Source organism: Oryza glaberrima, chromosome 12 (genome assembly GCF_000147395.1).
Source record: "Oryza glaberrima chromosome 12, OglaRS2, whole genome shotgun sequence".
In the NCBI taxonomy this organism is placed as follows: Eukaryota; Viridiplantae; Streptophyta; class Magnoliopsida; order Poales; family Poaceae; genus Oryza; species Oryza glaberrima.
The window spans coordinates 5,821,997-5,845,550 of record NC_068337.1 but is presented as its reverse complement, the minus strand read 5'-3'; the positions used below and the strand labels follow the sequence as shown (position 1 = coordinate 5,845,550).

Below are 23,554 nucleotides of genomic sequence, written 5' to 3'. Positions count from 1 at the left end.
ACTCGGCGTCATTTATTTTTTTTTAAAAAATACAGAGACAGTAATTGTCTGTTTGGTTGGCAACCGAATTTGACACACCTAATCATCATTTTAGTAGAGAATGTATATGGTTACCGCCACAACTCTACTAACTACTACAAATGAACACAGCCATAGTTTGCCAAAAAGAATCACATCATAGCTAAATAAATGTTTTATGAAATATATATCGAACAATAACAACAATAATAATAATAATAATAATAATAATAATAATAATAATAATAATAATAATAATAAGAGAAAAAGGAAATAGGGAGAACTCCAATTGCCCCGAGAGTGGTGATCTCACTCAATAGGAATAGCCCTATGTCAATATGGTATAAGTGAACTCAGGATAATTTTAAATCAAAACAAATACTTATAGAACCTACGTGGATAAAATAAAACTGAAACGATTAAATTGAACTTTTGGTGAAACTTAAGGAATTATATCTATTCACCCTAAAAAATCAGCTAAAGAAATATTTTACGAAATAATATATCAAATAATAATAATAATAATAATAATAATAATAATAATAATAATAATAATAATAATAATAATAATAATGAAGAAAAAATAAATATAGGGAGGAGAAGTCCAATCCCCCATAGAGCGGCGAAGAAAGAAGAAAGAGAAACACGGGTGCACGCGCTTTCGCACCCTTCCTTTTTAAAACGCCACTCCCGGCCAACCCGGCCTCTCCCCATCCTCTCCTCCCTTCCACCACGACGCGACCGACGCGGCGGAGAAACCCGCGAAGCCGCAGCCCAGCCAGCGAGGGGCCGCCAGCCGAAGCTGAAGCGAGAGCTAGGGTTTGCTCCACCCCTTGAACCCGCCCGCGCCCCCGCCGCCACGAGGCCGATCGAGGTGCGTGCCACCGTAATCTCCGCGCGTGTTTGTCGTGGGGTTGGGTTGGGTTGGGTGGGGTGGGGTTTGGTGTGGATCAGGGAATGCGGGATCTGGTGGGGTTTCGTGCCTCGCTCGCTCGGGGATTTCATTTGTGGGGGTGGTGGTGATCCCATCCTCCCCCACTGGATTTTGATGGATGCGACCCCCTTCCGCTGAAATCGGAGGGATTTTGGTTGCCATGCGCTGCTCCTTCTGTCCGTACGGTTCGGTGAATCGGGAGTTGTAGATTGGTGGTGATGATGACCCAGTAGTTGGTTCTGATGCTCAATACTCGCTGCGATTTCGCTCCCCTTTATCCAAAGGGAAGGGAAGGGAGAGGGGCTTCCTTTGCGTTCAAATTTAGCAAAGTAGGAATTGTGTGAGATTGGTGGTAGCGCTCACTTTTTTCAGCTCTAGATTGTTAGTTCTGCATACCATGAAGATTCTTGTATCAGGAGAAGATTATTATATTTATTCTGTGGAGAATGATATCAGAGATGATTTGTGGGGGTGATTTTTGGCTGATTTCTGCTCTGCAGGGTTCTGCTTCTGAGGCTGTCAAGCCTGGCGGCTAATTGGGATGGACCTTGTGGGATCGCTGCTGGTGAACATGACTCACTTGGTTGACACCTCGGGGCTCCAGTTCTTCGGCTGGCTCATCACCGCCGGCTCCTTCGGCCTCGCCGCGCTCATCTACGCCCTCCTCAGGCTGCAGAGGGCGGCGTCGCTGTACTGGATCAAGGCGGCTGCCAGGGAGAAGAAGGCGGCGTGGAAGTCGTTGCGGTGCCCCAGCTCCGGCCACACCTGGACCGAGGACTACTTCCGTGGCGGCCAGCCTTCGACGTGCTGCGTGTGCCTGTCGTCCCTGACCACAGCTCAGGGTGTGGGCTCTCGGGGTGCCGATGCCGTTGTGGTCCACCGCTGCTCGGTGTGTGGGGTGGCGGCCCATTCTGGCTGCTCTCGTGGCGCCGAGAAGGACTGCAAGTGTGTTTCACAGCATGGTGCTTCCACCTTGCTTCATCACTGGTCGGAGAGGTGGGTGGAGCTGGATGACAACCCAGAGATGTCCTCTTTCTGTTACTACTGCGATGAGCCATGTGGTGTGCCATTTCTCGGCGTCTCTCCAATATGGCGCTGCCTGTGGTGCCAGCGGCAGATCCATGTTGATTGTCATGCAAAGCTGTTAAAGGAGACGGGGAATACTTGTGATCTAGGCCTTCTCAGGAGGCTCATTGTTCCTCCTCTGTCTGTGAAAGAAGTTGCCCAAGGACCAGCAATTACTGGAATGCTCAACTCGATCAAGGAAGGTCTTGTCACTTCATCAGTTAGGGGCAGGATTAAGAGGCGAGGCAACAAGAAACGCATGAACAACCATCCTGGTGGTAAGACAAGTCCAGTCCCCACAAACAGCTCTATCCTTGATTCTGTGCTTGAAGGGTTTGCTAGACTGCAGAACTTGAATGGAAAGTATGCGCTGGCAAACCATAAGTCTAGTGGGGATTCTGTCAAGCAAACACATGGATATGGCAGCCCTAATGGAGGGAAGAAAAAGTATGAAATCATTGATTTGCCACAAGATTCAAGGCCACTGCTTGTTTTCATTAACGGCAAGAGTGGAGGACGAAATGGGCCTTCTCTTAGAAGAAGGCTTAACATGTTGCTAAATCCTATCCAGGTAATTTTCCTTAATTCTTTACTTACGAAAATGGTAGCAGCTCATTCTTATCAACTGCTGAGTCAATTAAACTGCTTGCTAGTTTCTCTAGCTTTATATGCATGATACATCTGCTGAAAATTGTAGCCAGCAGTTTTCCTTGGTTCATTCTACGATACTTGCTAATTAATAGGCATTTTATACCTATGTAGGTTCTAGATTGATCTATTTGTCTTTTGATGTTGCCCTCAGAGTGAAGTTGTACTATTTTTGTCATTTGCACACTTTATTCCGCCAACCAAAATAGTCACTGAGATCTGACATCATCAAATGTTTAGTTAATCTACTGTTAACTTTAGTATTAGCCGTGGTTGATTGTGACATATTTGATACTCTATTCTTAACCTGGAAAATCTCATTCTTGTTTCAGATATTTGAGCTTAGTGCTTCTCAGGGACCTGAAGTTGGATTGCAATTTTTCCACAATGTAAAACACTTCAGAATCCTTGTTTGTGGTGGGGATGGGACTGTTGCATGGGTTCTTGATGCTATTGAAAAGCAGAACTATGAATCTCCTCCGCCTGTTTCCATTCTTCCATTAGGAACAGGAAATGACCTATCTCGTGTTATGCGCTGGGGTGGAGGTCTGTCTTCTGTTGAAGGACAAGGGGGAATATGTGCACTTCTAAATGATGTTGACCACGCAGCAGTTACCGTGCTTGATCGCTGGAATGTTGCCATCAAAGAGAAGAATGGAGCAGAAGATCAATGTACCAAGCAAGTTAAATTTATGACTAATTATATAGGTACGATGCATCTCTCAACTTCCATCATCTTACTCGATGTTATGATATATATCTCACTTCAACCAGAAGTTGCTGAATATGTTATTTTATCATGTTTGGCCTGTAGGTGTTGGATGTGATGCCAAGGTTGCATATGACTTCCACACTACGAGAGAGGAAAAACCAGATAAATTTTGCAGCCAGGTAGGGATTGATTTCTACATATATTTTTCTGCAAAATGATGTTTCTCCATTTGGAACAAGCAAAATCCCTGTAGAAATTGAACCTCCTTTTATGGAAACCCCTGAAATATTGACCTCCCTTAGCATTTGATCTTATGCTACCTCCTCTTCTATCACTTTTACTAGTCAAAATAATAATAATAATTCAATTTTCTACTGAGCAGTTTGTCAACAAGCTGATATATGCTAGAGAAGGCGCTAAGGATATCATGGATAGGTCATGTTCTGATTTACCATGGCATGTTAGTCTTGAAGTTGATGGAAAGAACGTCGAAATTCCAGAGGTAACATGCTACGCATCTTTTATGTACCTCCACAGTCCACACTCTGATTTATCATCGGATGAGCTTCTTATATATATGCTATTTCTCATCAGGACGCAGAAGGTGTGATTGTTCTGAACATTCCTAGCTACATGGGCGGTGTTGATCTTTGGCAAAACGACAATGAACATGATGATGATTTTGGTTTGCAATCCATGCATGACAAAATGCTTGAGGTTGTCTGTATATCTGGGACGTGGCATCTAGGAAAACTGCAGGTAAGCTTGATGTGTATGCTTGCATGTTGTTAGACTATTCTCCATCTTTCCATTTTCTAGGAGTCTTCTGTTCCTGCTGCACTTGGTAGTTTTAGCTTTTACCCTTTTAGTAATGATAATGTGAAGGCAGCAACTCAGTCTTCTTTCTTTGTTTGATAGGTGGGACTCTCTAGAGCACACAGGCTAGCCCAAGGGAAAGTTATAAGGTTGCATCTCCACAGTTCATTCCCTGTTCAGGTTGATGGTGAGCCATGGATCCAGCCACCCGGGTGCCTTGAGATATCTCATCGTGGGCAGGTACTTTATCTCTCTAGATGAACTAGATACGCATGGAGAGTTTATATATTATCTTTTTTACACATGAAGATGCTTCTTTATGTACTGGTGGAAAATGATTTTATTCGCTCTTTGTGAAATAGTCTGTGGTTTTCTTGAGAACTATAAGGTAGCTGTGACTTCAATTAGTATTTCCAAATTTCTGTTGTATATTATGTGATCTTAAAGCATCCTATTTTGTGTTAGTCAAATCATGATATACAACCTACAAAGTGGAGTTCATTGAACTGACAACCAACTTCATGCCTGTTTCAGCACTCTGCATCTGATATTCACATACACAATCATATTGAAGATGTATGTAAAACTTATTACAATGGCCCAACTGACGATGTCTTGCTATTGTGCTCAGATGTTCATGTTGAGGAGGACATCCGAAGAACCCACCGGGCATGCCGCTGCTATCATGAGCGAGGTCCTCGTGAATGCAGAGTGCAATGGTGTGATTGATGCTGCTCAGAAGAGATTGCTCCTTCATGAGATCGCACTACGTTTGTCCTCCTGACAGTCCAGCCCGTCCCCTCCATCTCTTACTCGCTGTACTAATGCTGATACCGAATCCACTCCCTTTTGTGTTGAGAAGTTCCCCTTGCACAGATGAGAAAGGCATACGGTAGGATGTTACACAGAGGAAATAGAAGATTTCCTGTTTTCATGATTTGACGTATACATACATAGATTACCTTTTCACACTAGGTGATCTGCTTCTTTGTTTACTGGGCTGTGGGCTCATCAAGGTGAGTATTCACCAGTTTACGAAGAGTTTTGTAGCGCGTAGAAACACTGTTACTGCATATAGGGTTCAATGAGCATTGTAAGCTGTATCTAGGGTGTATCGGTGGCCTATACAAAAGGTATGAATGTAAGTTTAATCCCTCGTTTTTTGACAGAAGAAAGATTGTGGATTTTGTTCCTGATGAGTGACTAAAGATTCTTTTGGTGCCTGTCGTGACAGAAATCAGTTGTGATGATCCTGCTGATTCTATTTCTTCATTGATGTTTGTTTCTAAATCTTGTATTCGTCTCAAAAGATTTACGTTATTCTCAACCTGGCTCTGGTGATGGAAATTGTTGATTTACCTGAAGCCATGATTCTCTTTTACCTCCTTTGCCATTTTCCCTACCAAGACAATGCTCCAAGTTTTTTTAGCGATCCCCGTTGCCGTAGTTTACCATCTGCTTGAAGGTAAATTACCCTTTGCCGTCAGTTTCAGGACGCGGCAGATTAAAAACTCTAGCTTAGTCCAACGTAGACAAGTGCACGAGGGCAGTATACTGGCACCAAATTACTTTCAATGCTATAAATATAAAATCGGTGTTTTTTTTATTGCTACAGAACCAATTTTGCCAATTGCAAAACTGAAACAGAGACGAATCAGGTTCATTTGCTTGAACCTGCCACGTCGGAGCAGACGAATTGAAGGAAGTTGCTCGAGGCTGGCAGAAGCGAAACCATCAAACTAGAGGATTGCATATCTCCTTAAAATAAAGGCTACTTTATAGTAGATCACAGTTAATCAACCTCGGTTCCCAAAAATTAGTTATTCCCAAATGATTATCATATTAGTATTTTCGTTATTTGTGTATGAAAATAAATGGACATATATGTACACATATGTGCGCACAACCTTTTTACAAGTCTTGGTCTGTTTGGTGCTAGGAAGTAATGGGGATGGGAATGTGCATGCATCGAATTAGTTAACGGAGTAAATATATTACGGGATAGCTATTAGCTTTTTTTATCTTAGTACACTCTTATAATGCGATGATAAATTGGAAACAGAGGGAATAATAACTTTATAGAGTAGGAAAACATGCTTTGAAAATTTTCTTAGTAGTGAGTATCCTACTCCCTCCGTCCCAAAACATATGTAATTGACTTTTCATGGAGAGTAATTCTAATGTTTGATCTTTCTACTAATTGTGATTGCAATATATGATATTGCTAATATTTATATACATATATACGGTTCATTTGGTAGATCTGTAACTACACCTCTCCTAAAGATGGAGCCCAACCAAAGTGTTTAACCTTCACCTAGAAAGGGCGTGAAGCAGATTAAAGTGCTTTTACAAAATGAAATAGTGAGGTGAAGCTAGATTTATATTGCTCCACAACTCCACTTTAAACCTAGCTTTTGGAGTTAAATTTAAAAGTTTGAACTCTATTACATAATAACATAGATATAGTACGCTAGTAATAGAGCTTATACACGGAGTAGAAACATGTGGCACCTAATTTGGGTATATTGATTTTTGCTGTAGCTAGTAGGTGCTCCCTCTGTTTCATTTTATAAGTCGCTTTGACCTTTTTTTCTAATCGAACTTCTTTACGTTTGATCAAATTTGTAGAAAATACTACCAACACCTGCAATACCAAACTAGTTTCATTAAATGTAATATTGAACATATTTTGATGATATGTTTGTGTTGTGTTGAAGATGTTCCTGCACTTTTCCAGAAACTTGAGCAAAAGTTAAAAAAAAAGAGCAACTTTTAATATGAAGTGAATGTAGTACAACACTTCAGGATGTCCTTTTGTTTTACACGTCAGTTTCACATGTTGTCCAAAAGGTTTACAAATGAAGCTATATCCAAACCAATATATTACCTTCGTTTTTCTAATATTTGGCGTTTGATCGTTCATAAATTAAGTACAAATATGCTAAAATATAAGCATACTTAAAATTTCTTAAATGCTAAACCATGTCACAATAAAATACATAATAATTATTTAGTAAGATAAATAATCAAACATCATACTAAAAGTTAATGGAGTGGTCTATCGAAAAATAGGATTGTTATATACTTCCTCCGTTTCACAATATAAGTCATTCTAGTATTTCCCACATTCATATTAATATTAATGAATTTAGATAGATATATATATGTCTAGATTTATTAACATCAATATAAATATGGGAAATGCTAGAATAATTTACATTATGAAACGGAGGGAGTATTATATATCACTCTATAAACGTACGTACAGCTCCAACGAACTATATCAAACTATAGCACTAGCACATGTCTATCGGCGCCGGCACAGCGTCCTCCGGCGATCTCGACCTCGACACCACCATAGACGACGCCGCCTTCCCAACACCAAATCGCTCGACCACGAGCCCGGAGACGACGACCACGTCCACCACCAAACAGAGCAGCAGCCACGCCGACGACCCGGCCTTCCAGCTGGTGACCACGCCGCCCGGCGAGGCTCCCGGCGGCGCGGCCGCGGCGCACAGCGCGTAGAACACGAGGGAGCCGGTGAAGAGCACCAGGAGGACGGCGGCGGCGACGCTCCGGAGCAGCGTCGCGGCAGCAGTACTAGTACTAGTACTACCACGGTGGTGGCGCCGCCTGCAGGTGGTCCGCTCCTCGGTGGCCGGAGTCGTGCCGCCGCCGCTCGCCATGCCGATCGATCTGTAGCTAGGATCGACGACGACGAGAGGGTGATGGCCTTCAACTGCTCGAGCTTTTGCTCACACCGCAACGGAAAGGATGCGAGGGAAGGCGATTGTTTTGAAGTTGATTGATGTAAGTCCGATTCGGAATTTGGATCCGAAACCCAAAATTTCCAACTTCCAAAGGCCCACGAAAATCTCACCCGGCCCAGCCCAATCGCAGGAGGTTTCGAAGGTTTCTCGCTTGCTTATGATGAAGTGCTCGCTTTGCTTGGTTTGCAAGGTGAAATTATTCAATTGGTTAATCAGTGAAAAAAAGAGCATAAGGTAGATTGATGAGAAAGCTGAGCATCATTAAAGAGAGTGACAAGGGCGATCACCAGTTCGACGAAAAAGCAATGGGCAAATGCTGAGAGATCATACTACTACATCCCTCCAGTTTGGTTAGGATAGAAGATTAAGTGTGCACAAAGAACGAGAAAACCATTAGCAGTTTTAATTATTTAATTTTTTTAAAAAATAGATTTATTTGATATTTTCAAGCAATTTATATATAAGAACCTTTTAATGGTTTGAAAACATCTAACGGAAATCTACGTAAAATCTACATCTGTTAAAAAACATATCAATTATGGTTGTGGCTATCTTTTTTTTTCCTTAAAAAATATGGTAGGACAATCAATGCACCTTTGGATGCATAATTAATAGTCATCTGCATTAAATGTTTTGTAGTGAATTTATCATTTAATCATGTAAAATAGTTCATTTACTAAAATATATCTTCAGAATTTAGTGTCATTCATCTATAGGCTTATGTTTTTAAACATTAGTTTTTTTTTGAAAGAAAGTTTTATAACATTAGTTAATTCCTCTACACCCTATAATTCTATACCTTCTACATAATCATCTTCTACAGTATGGTTATTGTTATGAAGATGTGTATAAGTGAAGCCACGTCATTTGTATGAATATATTGTGACACAAGTTGCCAGCTGATCCATCCATCCTATAATGAAATTGATGGCAAAGAGTGAAATTTCTCTGCTGCCAAGCGCCGCGTTGTCGCATGCCACACACCTTTGCTGACACGCATGTAGTGCAGATATGCCTCTCCTTCTTCGGCCTATATTTTTTCCCCTTAAACACAGATAAACTCTAATATATGAATGCTCTCATGTGCCTTTAGGATGCGTGAATTGAAAGATACGTGCAATGCCATACATCTCGAGTCGACTAGAGGGGGCCTCTAATAAGCAACTGGTCACGCGGGGGCGTGGGCACGTGACGAGCCCGCTCCTCCTAGACTCCTACTACTACTGGTCTACTGGTACTACTACTAGTCTACTACTACAACTGCTGGTGCAACTACTACACTACAACAACAGTACTACTATGCGTATATATACGTATGTATATACTTTGTATACATACGTAGAAACCTTTGTATAATACATATGTATTATCAGTACAAAGTTTCTACGTATGTATACACATATTGTATATATAATTTTTATGTGTACTAAAAAAATGACGTATAAAAAATATACATGTATACAAACTTTGCATACGCATATACAAAGTTAGCATGCACGTATACAAACTTTACATACGCGTATATAAACTTTGTATATGTACATATAAAAACCGAGAGAAAAAAACACGAATACAAACTTTGTATTCGTACGAATAAAAAACTTGGTATACATACGAATACAAACTTGGTAGATGTACATCTTAAAAAAAACCAGAAAAAAAGAAAGAGAAACTGAAAAAAAACGCAAATACAAAGTTTATATACGTACGAATACAAAACTTGCTATACATACGAATACAAACTTTGCAAATGTACATCTTAGAAAAAAACAAGAAAAAACCCAAAAAAACCAAAATAGAGAGATAAAAAAAGGGGGAAAACTCCCTCCACGCGCGCCGTCCACCGCCCCCCCCTCCTCCATGCGCGATACGTGTCCAGTCACACACCCCGCGCGACTAGCCGTTAATTAACCTTTTCGATTGGAACCAACCAGATGATGGCACACCGTCACCTCCCTATGCCCACATGGGCCTCACAGCCCACCATCTTTCCTTAACCTTTTGTTTTTCAAATTTAATTTAAAAAGTTTTTTATACGAATATTTCTACGTAGAAACCCTCTATGTGTAATTTTTTATGTAGATAGTTACTACATATATTTTTTTCGATCGACGAGAGAATAGCTCAAATAATAGTTTGCGTGTAGTAGAAAATTTGAAATATAAAGTTTTTTTATGATTATATAAAATTAATATGTATAAAGTTTGAAATACAATTTGTCTCGACCTTGCTTAACTAAGGGGAGAAGGTGGGCAGTAGAAGCGTAGTCCAGTTCGGAATTTGAATCCAAATACAGAATTACGAATACGAAAAGTTTGAAGGTAAACTCTAGAAACTCTCATGGCCTGCCCAACCCAATTTAGCCCATTTAACTTATTTATTCAGCATATATATATTGACATTAAGATGAGATTGGTACGTACTCCTTCGGTGAATATAAAGGATCATGACCCTCTGTTCAAGAATATATGGTATTTTTGTTGTCCCGAGGCAAGCAAGGACAACAATGACACTATCAACAGCAACAACTTTTCATTTACCCCACCGGTTCTAAAAAACAAATAGAGAAAAAGTACTGCTAGGACTACTTCCTACCGTCCCTACCGTGTTTAATTCACCGTCAACTACCCTAAACTTCTAACTTTCCATCACATCACATCACATTCAAAACTTTACTACACATATAAACTTTCAGCTTTTTTTTTTCAAACTTTCATCTTTCCCCAAAATTTAAGTTTTTTCAGTAACTAAACACAGCCTAAAACAATAGGGAAAAATATTACCCCATCAGCAGCAGTGTGTACTTTTACATATCTAATTTGCTAATTCATCATTCAGCACCAGAGTGACACTTCCTTAATTATTGCTAAATGGAAATCTACAATTTCCATATAGTTGGTACCCACTAATAATTATTAGAAGCTAAAGCTCAACATGCAAGCATACCACATCATCACCCACTAGCAATTACTATTCTAGTCTATTTAAAATCCCATGCAAGCATACCACATCTTCACTCACTAGCAATTACTATTCTAGCCTATTTTAAATCTCATGCAAGCATGACACATATCATCAACAATATTATATTATAGAGATTGACAAGTATGTGTCAAATCATCTTCCTCACATTATTTTCTCAGTATTTCAACTTTCATCATTTCGAAAATATTTAACATATACTCATCCATAAATACTGCAGCAAAACACGGGGTATGACCTAGTAATCTCTTATAATCCTGGACGGAGGAATTATGTATTAACATGAGAGAGTACCTATACAACGTTCAATAGTTAATTGTGTGCTAGCTACTTGACCGGAGTCAAGTATATATAATCGTCTTTATCTGCTGCTTGTCTTATTTTTCTATACCCATTAATTCACTCAATTTCAGATGCTGCTATAGCTCCACATGAACAGTATGAAAATGTACAATGATGCTTATAAGTAAAGATATCATCAAATAGCTAGGTGGATCGATCGACACATACATGAAAAGAGCTAGCAATAAGATCGAAGAGATCGATCAGCTCATTGCAGAAATTAATTGCACATGTAATCATTGACAATAATACACTGCTCATGTGAGAAATTAATCCATCGCTTAATTAATTGGTCGTTAACTTGTCGTCAGGATGATGAAGAAGCCCATGTCTGCAGCAACATTGATCGGGCCGTCCATCCATGCAATCCACTAGTCCCACACCAACCTGGAAACCTCTGCGGTGTTAATCCGCCATGCATTCATGTTCAGTGCATTTTGGCAGGTCGGCGCAGTGCAAGTTGAAATGGATAGCTGTATATTGCATGTATAATTCAGCCAGATTAATATATTTATATGCTTATTAGAAAATTAAATAGGAAAAAAGTTAAATCCCTGAACACCACTGATAAGTTAATTAGCTAGTTAATTTCTTCATTTATCCTCCACAAGTAGAGATGTTTGTCCACAAAACCTAATTTGTATATGCCTCCGTTTCTTATATTAATTTCTCCATTTAATTTCTGCTTGTGAGAAACATATATATATATATATATATATATATATATATATATATATATATATATATATATATATATATATATATATATATATTTCAACATAAAATCTAAACCGGGAGCATCTCGTTTTAGTCGTAACCAGCGATGACATCAGATGAGTGAAAGAATCTTAAAGTACTAGTCCATCAAGCAAGTAGAAAATATATTCATACCACTTATACTTCAAATAAAATTTTCTACTAAATTACTTACTCGATTTATGATCCGATTACACCGTTATATTCTTAACAATTAAATCATTATAACAACATTTCATATAATTATATTTTAGATGAAAAATTTCAAATTATTTTTTATAATATATCTAAATTACTTTTAGATTTCATTAAATTACTTCTTAGACATATAAAAATAAATTCAATAAAGGCTAAAAGTAATTTACATATAGTAACTTAAAAAAGAAGAAAGCAACTTGTTATGACATTAAAAGTAAATCTATTTAGGGGGGGGGGGTAAAACATAGGTCTATCTCTAGAAATTAAATTTAATAAACATATTATAAAACTAACCAATAAAGTAAACTGTTCACTGTATATCTAGAAAGTAATTTAATCAAATCTAAAAGTAATTTATATATATGATAAAAGTAATTTACATAGTAATTTATAACATAATTTTTTTATCAAAATATAATAATGTAAGATCTTGTTATAAAGATTTAATTGTAATAAACACAATAGTGTAATTTGAATGTGGATCGAATAAATAATTTAAGAGAAAATTTTATTTGAATTTTAGATGGTAGAAAGTAGATGGGGTATGCGACAAAAGTAACAAATGAAATTGGAAAAGTGAGATGTCTTGATTTAAGACTAACGTGCTACTGCACGCTACATAGACGCATCCATATTTCAAATTAAAATAACTTTCCATTGCTGAGACTAGAATCGATTGGATGGTATTCCCAACCCATCCCAATCACATGGGCCTTTGCATCATATGCATGCATGGATATTTGCAATGCACATGTATATTCCTAGTATATATATATACAACAAATATAAAATTAAAGAATGGAAGAGCTTACCTGCTTGGCAGGAAGAGAGAACCATAGCTATGACCATAAGAGACATGACAAAGAGAACAGCAGTACCATCCTTCTTGAAAATCACCATATCGTGGGCGATATGCCTATGGCTTTGTCCCTTTTATTGTGTTTCTAATTTTCTCTTATGTTTCAGTATGCTTGTAAGTATGTTGGCAAATTTCATTCGTCCTTATTTATATAGAAGTAGACAATGAACCTTTCAGATACTAAATAATAATTAAACATATGCATTAAATACTTTTATAGGATTCTATGATATTCAATTGCCATGTATACAGGAAAACAAATTTTCATTTATTGGACTGCATCTTTAGAATTTGGATGTCGTTCATTTAAATGTTTTAAGACATTAGTATCTCATCCAAGAATATATATATAAAAAAAGGATTTATTGAGAAACTTGGGCTTTTGGCCCATGAAGACCAGCCCAACACACTAATGGGCCTCAGCCTACTTTCCATATATGAGAATTAGCTATATAAAGGGAGGAGAGTAGAGGCATTTGTATATGGTGAAAAGAAGATGAATGAGAATACTCTGTCATTTCTTATATCTTGTGTCTCCATCTATTAGTACACTTACGCAACCTATTTGGACTACTATATGTAGCAAAGGGGTTGCGTGTAATACGTACGCTCTAGCTATCGGAGGCGGAGGTAGAAGAAGGTACAGAACCTCTCGAATCCTTTTGAATCTCCTTGGATGAATTGCAGAAAATGAAACCCTCTCTGTATACTCGTTCCGCTCTCGCCGTTCCCGACAAAATCTACCAGTCGCCGGGTGGCATATGCAGATTGGTAGAAATCGCGGCTGGTAAACACACAGCACCACACCGGCCGGCAACGCGCGTGGCAGCGAACACGTCTATGCGACGCGTCGTGATCACGCATGCATGGCCGCGTGTGTGAGCTCGCTGTAGCGAATGAAAGGGGATTTGGGAGAGAGAATATTGTATTGGAAATGGAACGAACACGATACAGAGTTCTTGATCCAACAGGATCAAGCTAGCCACCGCCGCCATCGCCCATCGCCACTGCCGTGTTCTACCAACCTACCGATCTATCTTCAATGGAAAAATGGAGCACCTAACAACGCATCTTCACAGACCAAGAACTACGAGATCACCCCTTTCATTCTGGGGTGACGAAGGGATCGTACCATTCGAGCCTTTTTTTCATGCTTTTCCCGGCGGTCTGGAGAAAGCAGCAATCAATAGGACTTCCCTAATCCTCCCTTCCTGAAAGGAAGAACGTGAAATTCTTTTCTCTTTCCGCAGGGACCAGGAGGTTGGATCTAGCGTTTATGGAGTAGTACAGAGTTCAAGCCAGCTCACTCACGCACGCACGCACGCACGCATCCTCCTGGCGATCGCGCGCTCGTCACCGCTGTCCCACTCTGGGCCCTTGCCCTGTAGCATATCCGGCACAGCATTGTTGGCTATCTCTGCGTCGTCAGTCTTCAGTGATGGGAGTCCTGACACCGCGAACCCACGCTGACATAATCATCTTCCACTAACTATAGTTATTGTTATAAAGATGTGTATAAGTGAAGCCACATACTCCAGTTTGGATGAATATATTGTGACACAAGCTCCTAGCTGATCCATCCTAATTAACTAAGCTAATTAACACAATTATCCGGCTTGTTTGGCCCATCCTGGCGCACTATAGGACGGCCTGGTCAGATACACCGAGTGGCACGGAGCGAGAAGATCACAATATGGGTGGCAAAACCTAAAAATCTTGCAAATTGGATGGCCGTTTTTAAAATACACTAGAAAATAGGTGCGCTGGCAATTTAAATTTTATAACCCACTTGTTATGTTTATTGCTCGTTTGACTTGTTTTTAGTGCACATAAAAATTTAAATCTAACAGGGGAGCACACTATTATATTATCAACAACATGGGTTGTGGGAGTGGTAGCCATCGAGAAGTTGTGATCGGTAGTTCGAGGAATGTTTTTCTTTGTTTATTTCCTTTCTTTTTTAATCCTTTTCACACTTTGATCCTTGTTATCTTCTTCAGTTTGAATCGATTGAAGAAGATGAAGTGGAGGCCCCTATTCTTCAATATCTGTATTCCTTCCAGTTTTTTTTTAATTTTAGACTAAGAAGTAAATACATCTTCTTTCTACAGCTTTGGTCTTCATTTTATTTTGATTTGAAGAAATTAAGCATTTGTTTGATTAATTGCAAGGGTTAAAAAATATCGAAACCTCCAGAATCTATATGAATTGTTAGTTTTCTAATTAATGGGGCACAGAGTTTGGTATTCTATAGGATATGGAAAAGTTATTATCCGGATTTATGCATTTTTTATCCTCTGTAATTTTTAAAGATTTATCTTAACATTAACCACTTCATGTGGTCCAATCAACTGTCGAAAGACTGTCCATCTTAAGATAGATATATAAATTTTATTTTTACTTTTTTTTTGTGAGATAGATAGATAGGTAGATAGATAGATAGATACGGGTAATCCTAATGGGTGCGTGATCGCTCCCTCCCCTCCCAAGCGATCACCCGCCCCTCCCCCTTACTACTTTACCTCTCCTTCTTCTCTTACTACTACACCATACAAATTTGAATTAAAATTCAAATTTGAAATGTGTATGTAAACTTTTTACTTATAAACTTTGGGTCTATAAATTAATATTTGAATTCAAATTCAAATTCAAATTTGAAACGGGTATGTAAACTTTTGACCTATAAACTTTGGGTCTATAAACTAATATTTGAATTCAAATTCAAATTTGAATCGGATATGTAAACTTTTGACTTATAAACTTTGGGTCTATAAACTTTAGATGTATAAACTTTAGATGCATAGAAAATATTTGAATTCAAATTCAAATTTGAATCGGATATAATTCAAATTCAAATTTGAATCGGGTATGTAAACTTTTGACTTATAAACTTTAGGTGTATAAACTTTAGATGTATAAAAATACTATATATAGAAAATATTTGAATTCAAATTCAAATTTGACTCCCGATATAATTCAAATTCAAATTTGAATCGGGTATGTAAACTTTTGACTTATAAACTTTGGGTCTATAAACTTTAGGTTTATAAACTTTAGATGTATAGAAATACTATATATAAAAAAATATTTGAATTCAAGTTCAAATTTGAATCGGATATATAAACTTTTGGTCTCTAAACTCTAGATGTGTAAACTTGAGGTGTATAAACTTTAGATGTGTAAACTTGAGATGTATAAACTTTAGGTGCATAAATTAACTAAAATAGAAAAGTAATGCGGTGCCAAAAAAGGAAACCAGGTGGAGTGAGGGAGGGGGCCAGGGGGAGGGAGGGGGATTGATCGCTACCCCTGTCCCCAAGCGATCGGTCTCCGATTAGCACTTCCGGATAGATACTCCATCCGTCCTAAAATATAAGGGATTTTGCACGGATGGGACGCTTTCTAATACTACGAATTTGGACATGTTCCCTGTCCAGATTTGTAGTGTTAAGAAGTGTCACATCCGTCCAAAATTTGTTATATTTAGGGACGGAAGGAGTAAACAGATAGACAGAGATAGATAGATAGATGGATGAAATGGTTGGGTTTTATAAATTTTATTTTCACTTCTGTTTTTTTCCTATTATGTCTTCCTCTACTTTTGCTCCTCTCCTAGCATTTCTGTTTACTCATCCTGTAATACAGACCGTAGTTGAACACCGTGACAGCCACCAGGCGAGCAAGCCCACGACTGGGCTGTGCGACCCATTTACAGATTCGGAGCGCCTGTTTTATCCTTCTTTTTTCACTTGCCTAATATGTGTTCCCCGGATTGGTCGAGGGGTTTCCTTTCTTATATTGAACAAGCGACGGAGTGCATTATCAAATTTGCACGCAAATTATTCCGCCACATGGACCGATCGAAAACCGCTGGCTTTAGATAATTAGATATGAATTGGATGGCAAAGACTGAAATTTCTCTGCTGCCAAGCGCCGCGTTGTCGCATGCTATACACACGTCTGCTGCCAGATATGCCTCCCTTGCTTCTGCCTATATCCTTTCCCCTTAAGAGCAGGTACAATAGTAGGCTATAAGCCAACTGCAAACATATTTTAAGGAGATAAATCAGGAGAGAGAAGAGCAGCGGGCTACAGATTTGTAGCCAGCTGTAGCACGTACTCCAAGACGCAGTGTGTCTATGACAGGTGGGACTACGTATTAATAGTGTAGCATGTAACTATTGTATGAATGAGCTATTAGATTGGCTATAGATGAATTGGAGCTAGTAGTTGGCTATACTATTGAACTTGCTCTAAGAGCAGGTACAATAGCAGGCTATAAACAGACTATAAGCATATTTTAAAGAGATAAAAGAAGAGAGAGAAAAGTAGCGGGCTACAGCACGGACTCCAAGACGTAATGTGTGTATGACAGGTATGGTCAGGTATTAATTGTATAGTAAGCAACTATTGTATGAATTGACTATTAGATTAGCTATAGATGAATTAGAGAGTGAGCTATACTATTAAACTTGCTCTGATACACAAATGCTCCCATGCCACGAGGACGCGTTATTGGAAAATACGTGCAATGCCATGCATCTTGAGTCGATTTGTAACCAATCAGATGAGATGACACACGCCGTTTGTTGAGGCACCTCCCTATGCCACATGGGCTTCACAGCCCACTATCATTTTTAACATTTTGCTTTTCAAATTTAATTTTAAAAAGTTTTTATATGAATATTCTAACGTATAAACCTCTCTGTGTAATTTTTTTTTTGTGTAGATAGTTACTATGCCTCAACACCTTTGTTGATTTGTCTGTCTTGCAATGGAGGACGTGATCTACTCAACTAGCAGGCGTATGAATCGTCCATTTTTATAATAAAATCATCTTGCTTCAACTATAGTGAAATTTTACAACCATATTGAACTGTTTTTTTTTTAGAAAATTGTTCGATAGTAAAATGAGCATATAAACATTAAATAAGTGTAGTGATTTTAACGTTTTAGTTAAGCTTGTTCAGGCTTTATAAATTTTCTAGCTCCGATCCTCCACTCATCCACTGTGTACAATGATGTTTATATATCAAGCCAATTATTGGGTAGAGAGAGCCAAATCTTCCCATCTATAAACTTTGTTTATTGGTCGGCATCAAATATATAGCTAGGTCGATCGATCGACACATGCATGCATGAAAGAGCAAAAAGATCGAAGAGATCGATCAGCTGCATTGAAGCAATTGCACATACAATCATTGACAATAATACATTGCTCATGTCCGAAATCCATCCATCGCCTAATTAATTGGTCGTTAACTTGTCGTCAGGATGAAGAAGGCCGCCATGTACGCAGCAACATTGATCGGGGCGTCCATCCATGCAATGTACTAGTCCCACACCAACCTGGAAACCTCTGCGGTTGCAATCCGCTACGCATGCATGTTCCGTGCATTTTGGCAGGTTGGCGCAGCTCAATTTGTAATGGAAAGCTGTATATTTGCATGCATAATTCAGCCAGGTTAATTAGTATATATGCTTATAATTAGAAAATTAAGTAGGAAAAAAGTCCTTGAACACCATTGATAATTAAGTTAATTACTTCGCTAGTTAATTTGTTCATTTATATCCTGGTCGACAAGTAGAGATGTTTTATTTGTCCACAAAACATAATTTGTATATGCCTCCGTTTCATATATTAATTTCTCCATTTAATTTTTGCTTGTGAGAAACATATGTACATATATATTTCAAATTAAAATAACTTTCCATTGTTGAGACTAAGAACCGATTGGACGGTCCCCAACCCATCCCAATCACCGATACACACATAGCAATATACAATTCAAGAATTGAAGAGCTTATATACCTGCTTGGCAGGAAGAGAGGAACATAGCTGTGACCATAACAGACATGACAAAGAGAACCGTAGTACCATCCTTCTTGAAAATCGCCATATCGTGGGCGATATACCTATGGCTTTATTTCTTTTCTTGTGTTTCTAATTCTCTCTTATGTTTCAGTATGCATGTAAGTATATGTTAGCAATATTCATTCGTCCTTACTTATATAGAAATAGGCAATGAACCTTTCAGATACTAAATAATAATTAAATTAAACATATGCATTAAATGCTTTTATAGGATTCTATGATATTTAATTGCCATGTACTATAAGGAAAACAAATTTTCATTTATTGGACTATATCTTCAGAATTTAGATGTCGTTCATTTAATGGTTTTAAGACATTAGTGTCTCATCAAAGAAAATATAAAAAAATAGATATGTCGAGAAACTTGGGCTTTTGGCCCATGAAGGCCACCCCAATATACTAATGGACCTCACCCTACTTTTCCATATATGAGAATTGGCTATATAAAGGGAGGAGAGGAGAGGCGTTTGTATACAGTGAAAAGAACATGAATGCGAATACTATGTCCCTCCTCATATCTTATGTATCTATTTGTTAGTACACATATGCAACCCATTTAGACTACATACAGATTAGACTACATACGGTGGTCAGACCGGCCCTCCTGGAGGAAAACCGGCATAAATCCAAACTTTGGCAATTCTTCCTATTTCAATCATAGGTGCCAAATTTACGTGTAAACACCTTTTTAAAGGTACTCATCTCTTGCATTCACTCCTCCAAGGAGGTGGGAATTCATCCATAGTCGGGCCGCAAAAAACCCCCACAGAGGCACCGAGGGAAGTAGTATATTAGTCCTCAGAGTGCCCTTGCTTGTGTATGAAAAGTTTGAAGGCAAAATTGAGATCATAGTAGTTCACACTAGAAACTCTCATAATGTGCCCAGCCTAATCTAGCCCATTCAACCCATTTATTCCCATGAAGAGTATTTATTAACAGGAGAGAGTAACTATACAACATTCAATAGTTAACTTGACTAGAGAGAAAGTATACATAGTCATCTTTTATCTGCACTTGTCTTGTTTTTTTCATACCCATTAATTCACTCACTTTCAGATGCTGCTATAGCTCCACATGAACAGTATGAAAATGTACAATAATGTTTATAAGTCAATATATATCAAGCCAATTAATTACTGGGTAGAGAGCCCCAAATCTTCCCATGTAAACTTTGTTTATTGAGTCGGCATCAAATATATAGCTAGGTCGATCGATCGACACATGCATGCATGAAAGAGCAAAAAGATCGAAGAGATCGATCAGCTCATTGCAGCAATTGCACATATATATAATCATTGACAGTAATACATTATTGCTCATATCAGAAATCCATCCATTATATCGCCTAATTAATTGGGCGTTAACTTGTCGTTAGGATGAAGAAGGCCGCCATGTACGCAGCAACATTGATTGGGCCGTCCATATATGCAATGTACTAGTCCCACACTAACCAGGAAACCTCTGCGGTGGCAATCCGCTACGCATGCAAGTTCCGTGCATTTTGGCAGGTTGGCGCAGCTCAAGTTGTAATGGAAAGCTGTATATGGCATGCATAATTCAGCCAGGTTAATTAGTATGCTTATAATTAGAAAATTAAGTAGGAAAAAAAAATCCTTGAACACCACTGATAAGTTAATTAATTAGCTAGTTAATTTCTTCATTTAAATCCGGGTGAATAGCCAATACGGTCCATGAAGTTTCGCTTCAGGCTCAATTTAGTCCTCGAGGTTTCAAATCGTCCAAACAAGTCATCCAAATTAATTATTTGGGTTAATATAGTCTTTGGACCCAAAAAGGAGCCACGTGAGCATGCCAAGTCATCCTCGCATGCAATGGTATGAAATGAAATGACAATTCTACCCTTGTATACCATATATAAAAGAAATAAAAGACAAACATAAAAAAAATAACCGGCCAGCCCAAGCCCAACATTGTTGCGGATGGGTGGCCAACAAATGAATTTACACGATTAGTGCTTGGCTGCAACAATAGTAAGCAAGGGTAGAATGGTCATTTTATTTATACCACAGCATGGGAGGATGACTTGGCATGCTTACATGCATTTTTTTGGGTCCAAAGACTATATTAACCCAAATGATTAATTTAGAGGACTTGTTTGGACGATTTGAAACCTCAAGGACTGAACTGAGTCCGAAGCGAAACTTCAGGGACCGTATTAGCTATTCACCCTTTAAATCTTCACAAAACCAAATTTGTATATGCCTCCGTTTCAGATATTAATTTTTCCATTTAATTTATGCTTGTGAGAAACATATCTCTACTATTATAAAAGTTGAAGATGTTGAAGATGTTTCCGTGGTCCGTCATCCGTATTTGAGTCGATTATAGAAATTGAAGATGTTTCCACGGTCCGTCATCTGTGTTTTAATCGGTTTTAATTTGATGTTTTGGTTTTAATCTATATCTCTTCTCTACTATTATAAAAATTAAAGATATTTTTGCCGGTATTTTGGTACGTCATCCGTGTATGAGTCTGTTTCTATGTTCGTTTGCTTTTGGAAATACATATCCGTATTTAAGTCAGTTTTTAAGATCGTTCACTTTTGGTAATACAGAAGTAATCATATAAGAATTCTGTTTAAAAAAACTCGCATGCTAACTTGAGATGATTGGACTTCTAACTGCAGCTCATGATTTTCTAAAAATATATATATCCAAGTGAACTCCCACACTGAATTTCATCTTAACTAAACCATATAACAATAATAAGATTAAAAAAGACATCACCCATTGTAACGCACGGATAATTTTTCTAGTATACATATATATTTCAAATTAAAATAACTTTCCATTGCTCAGACTAGAACCGATTGGATAGTATTCCCAACCCATCCCAATCACCGAGATATAAAATTAAAGAATTGAAGAGCTTACCTGCTTGGTAGGAAGAGAGAACCATAGCTGTGACCATAAGAGACATGATGAAGAGAACCGCAGTACGATCCTTCTTGAAAATCGCCATATCGTGGGTGATATATCTATGACCTTATTCCTTTTCTTGTGTTTCTAATTTTGTCTTATGTTTCAGTACGTATGCATGTAAGTATATGTTAGCAATTTTCATTCGTCCTTAGTTATATAGAAGTAGACAATGAACCTTTTAGATACTAAATAAACCATATGCATTAAATACTTCTATAGGATTGTCATGGGTATTGGGCCGGAAGGCAGAGGCCTATACCAATTAAGTTAGAGATAAGCTAAGATTAAGTTAGTTAGTTAGAGATAAGATAAGATTAAGTTCTTACTTAGGGGTCAAGTTGTACTATCCATATAAGGAAGGGATTGTATCTATTATCAATTAGGCAATGAATATCAATTAGTCTAATCTCTCCCTCCCAACAATGTTCTTCTTCCTAGCCTAAATCTACATCCCTTCTCCAGGAGCCAACGCCGCCCGACTATTTTCCCGACAGTGTTTATCCCGTCATGGCCTCAGGTCATCACAATTTGGTACAATGTCATGGGCATTGGGCCGGAAGGCTAAGGCTTATAGGCAGCCTATACCAATTAAGTTAGAGATAAGATTATTAGTTAGTAAGAGATAAGATAAGATTAAGTTAGTTAGTTAGTTAGTTAGTTAGAGATAAGATAAGATTAAGTTCTTACTTAGGGGTCAAGTTATATAAGGATGTGATTATATCTATTATCAATTAGGCAATGAATATCAATTAGTCTAATCTCTCCCTCCCAACAATATTCTTCTTCGTAGTCTAAATTTACATCCCTTCTCTAGGAGCTGATGCTGCCCGGCTATCTTCCCGACGGTGTTTATCCCGTCATGGCCTTAGGTCATGACAACTTGGTACAATGTCATGGGCATTGGGCCGGAAAGCAGAGGCCTATAGGCAGCCCATACCAATTAAGTTAGAGATAAGATTATTAGTTAGTTAGAGATAAGATAAGATAAAGTTAGTTAGTTAGAGATAAGATAAGATTAAGTTCTTACTTAGGGGTCAAATTGTACTATCTATATAAGGATGGGATTGTATCTATTATCAATTAGGCAATGAATATCAATTAGTCTAATCTCTCCCTCCCAACATTGTTCTTCTTCCTAGCCTAAATCTACATCTCTTCTCCAGGGGCCGAGGCCGCCCGGCTATCTTCCCGGCAGTGTTTATCCCATCATGGCCTCGGGTCATGACAAGGATTCTATCATATTCAATTGCCACATAAGGAAAACAAATTTTGATTTATTGATCCATCTTCCGAATTTGGATATAGTTCATTTAATGGTTTTAAGACATTAATGTCTCATCCAAGAATATATAAAAAATGGTGAATAACCCACATGATCCTTGAACTTTCATTTAAGCATCAATTTAGTTCTTCACATTTCGTATTGTCTAAATAAGTCTCTAAACATTATTGTGTGATTTAATATAGTTCTTGGACCCAAAAAAATACCATGTGTACATGCCGCATCACCTGCACATGCAAATTCAACATTTAAAATGTCCATTATATCCTTATATTCTCCATAGGAAATAAATAAATAATAATAATAATAAAGGCATTTGACCATTGGAAAAAACGATGTTGCATTAGT

The 23,554-nt window shown here is 38.1% G+C and overlaps 1 protein-coding gene across 2 annotated transcripts; it reads left to right on the top strand.

The window, feature by feature from the left end:
* The first annotated feature begins 714 nt into the window (after positions 1-714).
* Positions 715-5,430, top strand: LOC127757626 (diacylglycerol kinase 2). 2 transcript variants are annotated; one of them, XM_052283186.1, is made up of 8 exons: positions 715-892; positions 1,453-2,588; positions 2,998-3,373; positions 3,480-3,556; positions 3,760-3,879; positions 3,972-4,136; positions 4,296-4,433; positions 4,825-5,430. In XM_052283186.1, exons 2-8 carry the CDS (start codon positions 1,494-1,496, stop codon positions 4,975-4,977), a joined length of 2,124 nt encoding a protein of 707 aa, XP_052139146.1. In that variant the 5' UTR covers positions 715-892; positions 1,453-1,493; the 3' UTR covers positions 4,978-5,430. The 2 variants fall into 2 exon arrangements, with proteins under 2 accessions (XP_052139146.1, XP_052139147.1); XM_052283187.1 differs by lacking the exon at positions 715-892 and adding an exon at positions 976-1,281.
* The last annotated feature ends 18,124 nt before the right edge of the window (positions 5,431-23,554 follow it).

Excerpts from the sequence above, each read along its gene's own strand:
- LOC127757626 (XM_052283186.1), top strand. The coding sequence starts at position 1,494 with ATGGACCTTGTGGGATCGCTGCTGGTGAACATGACTCACTTGGTTGAC. Across the intron at positions 2,589-2,997 it reads TGTTGCTAAATCCTATCCAG|ATATTTGAGCTTAGTGCTTC; the intron begins GTAATTTTCCTT and ends TTCTTGTTTCAG. Across the intron at positions 4,137-4,295 it reads GGCATCTAGGAAAACTGCAG|GTGGGACTCTCTAGAGCACA; the intron begins GTAAGCTTGATG and ends TTTGTTTGATAG.